The 6,306-nt window shown below is 41.4% G+C and overlaps 1 protein-coding gene across 1 annotated transcript; it reads left to right on the top strand.

Annotated features, from left to right (window-relative positions):
• The first annotated feature begins 757 nt into the window (after positions 1 to 757).
• LOC307023485 (NADPH oxidase organizer 1-like) lies at positions 758 to 6,306 on the top strand. The gene is made up of 8 exons (XM_079656782.1): positions 758 to 953; positions 1,063 to 1,143; positions 1,236 to 1,308; positions 2,686 to 2,866; positions 2,957 to 3,135; positions 3,246 to 3,353; positions 4,717 to 4,834; positions 5,108 to 6,306. Exons 1-8 carry the CDS (start codon positions 879 to 881, stop codon positions 5,715 to 5,717), a joined length of 1,425 nt encoding a protein of 474 aa, XP_079512908.1. The 5' UTR covers positions 758 to 878; the 3' UTR covers positions 5,718 to 6,306.

Here is a 6,306-nt window from a genome sequence, read left to right as displayed (position 1 = left end):
GCGGCGATATCCTCCGCGCAGCTGGTTCAAAGCTCGGAATAGTTAAACTTTTAATTATTGGATTTCAACTTTAATACTTTAATAACTGATAAAAGGCCCTCTCCGCCCCAAAAAATGTCAAGCACTCTCTAGTCTCTTCTCAATAACCCAATACAAACTATTATCAATCTTTAATTGCAAATAGAAAATGATATTCAGTCTTAGTGTGTGTGTGTCGAATATTTTTCAAGGCAAAGATGCGTTAAACCCACTGCAGCCTTGCACTTCGCCAGGAGAGGTCGCTGTAACTGAAGCTTCGAGAAATGAACCTATTTCCGACACAATTGTCCAAGTGGTTCGACGCTTCATTCAAAGCTTCATTTTGCCATCACTAGTGCCGTCTAAAAACTGCAAAAAAAAGATTTCTTCTCCATGTCCCCTAGGGGGCTCCGTAACTATCGAATCTCAGGATGAGAAAAAATGAGAACAAAAGGAAATCGCTCACGTAGTGAGGAACAAAAACCTTTCTAGAGCACAAAGAGAGCATAGACCTGACGATGGCATGAGACAAGACGAACTGACAATGAACACTGGGAGACTGGGGAATTTAAACACACGACAACAAGACACAGGTGAAAACAATCAGAGGCGGGGCTGGTGCTGATGAGCACAGGAGACACACAAGGGAAACAGGTGAACACAATCAGACAATTAGACACACCAGGGAAACTAACGACAGGGAGGAAAACACAGGTGCCTCAGGTGTGTCTTCCTCTGACTCCGCCTCCATTATTTGGAGAGTATGTACTGCTGCAGACTCTGTGATCCAGTAGCAACAGCTCACCTGCAGACCATAAAGCTGCTATTCATCCACAGAGCTGAGACACACACGTCACACAATGGCTGGGGATCAACGCGTTGCAATCAGTGCTCGCATTATTGGAGCCGTGCACAGGGACAATCCTAAACTCAAGGTGAGTTAACACAACAGGCATGATTTGACTGAAGATTTAACTGTGTGATTTTCTGTATTTGTGTAAAAAATGTCATCCCTCATCCTTCATTATTTGTATTTCTCCACAGATGTTCATGATTTCTGTGTTGTGGTCGGACAACACTGAAGTGATCATTTACAGGTCCTTCCAGGAGTTCAGGAAATTCCATGTAAGTCCCCAAAAACAAAATAAATCACACATGTTCTTAGATTGGTGTTTATTTTGTAGAAATAATAAACGTTTTTTTTTTCTTTCAAACAGAGGCAGCTGAAGAAGAGATTCCCTAGCATTAACATTTTCAAGAAAAATAACAGAGTGATCCCCAAATTTAGAGGTAAGAATAGTTCAAATGTATGTTAGAAAAGGTCTATTTTAATGGTCTCCTTACACAGAAATTGTGGATTTGCAGCCGATAATTAGAGGAAAAGCCAACTACAAGAGTTTAAGAACACTGCAAACATTTAGCTGATGTATTGTCTAATGTCTTCTGTTTTTCAGTTTTAACATAGTTTGAAGCAATTAGTTGGATATTACATTTTGCACTTTCCAAATATAGTAATTCACCTTATTTCTCAGCCAGTCTGGTAATAATCTTTGGGCCTTTTCCTTCCCTATGACTGTTTCCTTCATGAATTGGTGAACACATTTACAGAACAAAATGACTCGGGGTGCATCTAAAATTAGAGGGGGTGCAGTGTTAAAGTGCTATTTTTATAAGTGGGGAGTGGACCTAACGCCCTCTAGGGGGGTGCTCACCTCCTCTAGGAGGGTCCTCACCTCCTCTAGGGGGGTCCAGGGGCATGCTCCCCTGGGAAGATATTTTTTTAAATATTGAAGTTAAAAGCATCAATCTGGTGCACTTTGAGAGCAACATTAAGAGATCTATGGATCTATGTGCTCTTTGCTTGATTCATGCCTTCCCAGTCCCTTATCACGTAGCCTATAAGAGCATGGCGCCAGTTGTTGTGGTGAAGCCATCTGACTTCCTTTAGCCGAAATGTCTACATGCATAGCAGAAGATGGCATCTTTTTTTACATGAATATTCCAGCCAATCTCTGTTTTTGAAACCATGAGCTGCAAAATGAGCGCCTTACCCCACTGTACAGGCGAGTTGGTTACTTTTTTAAATATACCTGGGCAGGCTCTGTTTTGCCGAGGTCCTCTGGCACTTGCGGGCCGCTGAGGGGTGGCGGTGTTTGGGGCAACGAAGACGGCTGCGGCTGCTCCGCCTCCGTGGGCGCGCCGGGCAAAGCCGGCGAGTCGGGCGTTAGTGGCCGCGGGTAACTTAATGTCCTCATGATCTGAATTGTTATTACCTGCAGTAGATGCAGTGTTACTGCTGGCGATTACGGCTGGTTATTTTAACCATTTTCTGATGTCCATCACTGACTGCTGTGTAAGCACCTTGCAGATGACGAACGCGCAGCGGCACAGGTCACGCACACCTGACATAATAACGTTACTTACCGTTTAAATTGACCAAATAAATGCGGCAGACAATGTTATTTAACTACAATTTACAATTTAATAAAAAATAAAAAAAAAGATTTCAACTAAATTCTTATTATAATATATGTAATATTTTTCACTTTTTTTTTTCACTTTTAATTTTTCAAATGAGGGTGCTATGCACCCCAGTAGAACCGGGCCTGTGCTGCTCTCTTTACAGTCTGGTAATAATCTTGAAAAATGTTCCCCTCCTCTCTGCAGGACAGGCCAGGAAGAGCAGCCAGAAGACAGGATCCAACCGCTCCATCCAACGCATGAAGTTCCTGGAGAGCTACTGCGAGAAAGTTCTGAAGTGCGATCAAAGTGTGACACGGACCCCAGAGGTGACTCAGTTCTTCATGCCCAAAGATCACGACCTGCAGTCAGACTTCACCAAGAACAGGTCAGTTCTCACACCAGAGTTTCAGATCCAATTACAAGAGAGTTTAAATGAGCTCTTGATTATTAAATGACTGCTTTCTCTCTCACACAGCATCCTGATCCTGATGTCTGATGATCTGCCTGATGGTGGAGGAGGAGGAGAAGTTTCTCACCCGTTTGTCACCCAGACTTACTCCTGCGTGGCCGCCTACGAGACAAAAGATACCAAGAATCGTCCGTTTAAGGTCGCTATGGACGAGAAGCTGGACGTGCTGATCAAAGATCCTGCAGGTCAGTGCCTCAGCTTTCATGTAGATGGCTACTGGAAATCAGCAAAACAAACTTGAGCTACTCTTTCTGTATTTCTGTTATGCTTAAAGGTTGTTTTATTTCCTCTCCAGGTTGGTGGCTGGTTGAGAACGACTCAAAGGGTTTGGCTTGGTTTCCTGCTCCTTACCTGCAGTTAATGGACGGAGAGGATGAGGAAGACTCTGTATTCCAGCATGCAGGTGTGTGTTGTTTTCAGTCAAATTATAATGTACAGATGTAGCACTCCAGAACAGACTCCAGCCAACAGCTTCCTGCTAAAGACCCAGCGGATCCCAGCAGCTGGGAATGTTAAGCCCTCCCACTACAGACACGAAACACAATTAAACATTTTTCCGATTTAATTCAATTTCCTGTCTTTCTACAAATATATTAGGGACTATGGTGTTAAAAAATCAAAGAAAAATGTGTAGTGTAGGGTTGGGAGTGTTACTTTGTAAATGTAATCCGTTTCTGATCACTGAATACAGTAAAACCAAAACATACCCCATGGGTATGTTTTACAAGTACTGGCTTGAAACTACAGTAGCAAGAAATGACGTCATTGAACAAGTACACATAACTCCTTTATTCTTTATGGAAAAACATTGAAATGTACATACAGTACATGTTATAGTTGTACTCAACAATGCAAATTGAAATAAAATTAGAACACTAAAATGCTTAAAATAAACTTCATGAAATCATATTCTAAGAACAAAAAGTGTACATTATTCTTGTTTAATGATTTCTTCATCCAATTTGACAGTTTAATCACTTATTTGAGCATTAAAAGGTTTAACAATTCGGGTAACTTAAGCTATTTTACATTTACGTATCTTACAGTCACATTAAAACAGTTACTAAATCAGCCTACTATCACCTAAAGAACATATCTAGGATTAAAAGACTAATGTCACAGCAGGATTTGGAAAAACTTGTTGAAACTGAGCGGTTGTGTTTCGTTTTTGGTTAATGAACATTTGGGGCTGGTAACCCCAGGGAATCAGTGTCTGGGGACTTTGTCCTGGCTGGTTTTCTCTGTGTATGCTGCTCGGGACGTATGTGCCATACAAGCGTACACAGCTCATGTTCGGAGAAACCATAAAGAACGGCATCAGTAAAATGGAACTTCTGTGTGAACTATTCATATCTTAAACTGCACTGTAACTTTTTATTCATGTATTTTTTTTTCATGTAAAAATGTTTCTTTTCTTTTTAACGACTGTTTTTAAATGCCTTTGTCTGAATGTCTTTCATTTTTGTAAAGCGCCTTGCATTTTATAGATACAATGAACACATTTAATGAATGGTAAATGTGTTCATTGTAAGTGTATCTACAGTGCGTCTTAAAATTCCATCCAAGCCTGACATTGCTCTGGCATAATCTGGCATTGCTGTGCCAATACATTCATGACAGGTGCACATATTTTATAATATGATGCCAAGTTTTAATACAGAATCACCACTGGGGAGTGCTCTTTGACCAATGGAAGCTAACATACATCTATTCTCTTCTAGTCTCTAACTGCACTGCAACATTTCTGATCTTGCTATCTTCTCTAGGTGACTTGTACTGTGCCGTGAGGAGTTACACAATGAAGCAGCACGACGAGGTGTCTGTGTCCCTCGGCTCCGTGGTGGAGGTGCTGAGGAAGTCTGACGACGGCTGGTGGCTCGTCAGGTATGGAATCTTATCGGTCTGCACTGCAAACAATAGAGAATAGGAACACGGAGCATATTTAAAAAAGGCTGGTTGAAGCACTTATGAATGCTCTTTTATTGTCCTTTCAAGCAAACACATCACAAACCTACTATTGTTTATACAGAGAGTTAGAAATTGGGTTTTGTGCAATTTGATAAATAAATGCTAAATAAGTTCTCTCAACTTGATCAGGATGTTATTATAGTTTGCAAAAGTTGTAATCAATTATCTTTCTTTTGCAATCCTCTCCAGATTCAATGGCAAGGCAGGTTACATCCCCTCCATGAACCTTCAGCCCTATAAAAACCCTCGGGCCGGCCTCTACAGCCTGCAGAGGAAGCTGCAAAGCTCCCCCCTGAACCTGGCCTCCAGCAGGAAGGCTCCGGCTTCACGTCGATCCAGCGATAGCACCAGTCTGCGACGTGATTCTGCAATTCAGTTCAGAGGGCATCTCCACAAGGCCCGATCCCTGGACGTCCTCTCTGAGACCCTGATGCTGATGGAGAGGGATGCAGAAGAAGCCCGAGCACGAAGCATGAGCAACACAAGCACCGATACCAGCTTCTCAGTCTTCAAATCCACACCCAACTTAGCAGACAGAGGAAGTCCTTTTGCATCGCCTCAGCAAAGCGAGAGCAACATTGATTTCAGCCTCTTAGACCGGTGTGGCTCCTATACTAGGGGCAAGAGGTTTGAATCTGCAAGCTCCAATGTTTCTAGGACATCATCAGTCGTTCCCCAGGTGCCTGCTCGACCCGAAACAGAGGAGATCCTGACCCGCTGCTCCACCATGACCCGAAACGCAGCTCTGGCCAACAAGACCCGGCTCCTGAGTCAGCCGGAGTCCATCCGCTGCCGCTAGGGAGTTACATTCCTTAGATGTATTCAGTGTGCATGTAACATGTTCACCTTAACAGGTTCTGTCAGTCAGTTGTGCAATATTGTTCAACATGTTTGCCATACCAAAGATTTAAAACGTGCGTAATAGCATTAGGGGATTCTAAGAAATTTCACGTGAGGTTTGGAAATATCACTCGAGTAGCTTCAGTGAAGCATTTAAAGGTGATGAAGAAAATGTATCTAACTTTTATTATTTTCTTTAGCTTTGAAACCACTTTTCCAGGAAATGTAAGTTAAATATTTACATTCAACTGTTTTAAGTATCATTCACGGTTTGGAACTATTCATGATAGAAAAGATAAGTCAATCATTAAACTATTAAGCACTTTTACCACTATTTACAATTTAATTCACAGCAAAACCTACATAATTTATTTAATGTTTACTTTTTACGTTATATTTTACTATCTTATACTGAATTTTAAGTTTCCTGTCATGTTCTTAATTAAGAACATGACGGGAAAGTGTTGTTTTTTATTGTATGAATATGTATACTGATGTGCTTGTACTGTACGTAACATGTTAATAAAATCAAATATACTCAAAAGTTA

Source organism: Notothenia rossii (genome assembly GCF_949606895.1).
Source record: "Notothenia rossii genome assembly, chromosome: 11".
Classification (NCBI taxonomy): domain Eukaryota; kingdom Metazoa; phylum Chordata; class Actinopteri; order Perciformes; family Nototheniidae; genus Notothenia; species Notothenia rossii.
Note: the sequence above shows the minus strand (reverse complement) of the source record. Positions and strands in the feature narration are given on the sequence as shown.

Coding starts and splice junctions, on each gene's coding strand:
- LOC307023485 (XM_079656782.1), top strand. CDS start 879: ATGGCTGGGGATCAACGCGTTGCAATCAGTGCTCGCATTATTGGAGCC. Junction 1,144..1,235: donor AGGAGTTCAGGAAATTCCAT/GTAAGTCCCCAA, acceptor TCTTTCAAACAG/AGGCAGCTGAAGAAGAGATT. Junction 1,309..2,685: donor AGTGATCCCCAAATTTAGAG/GTAAGAATAGTT, acceptor TCCTCTCTGCAG/GACAGGCCAGGAAGAGCAGC.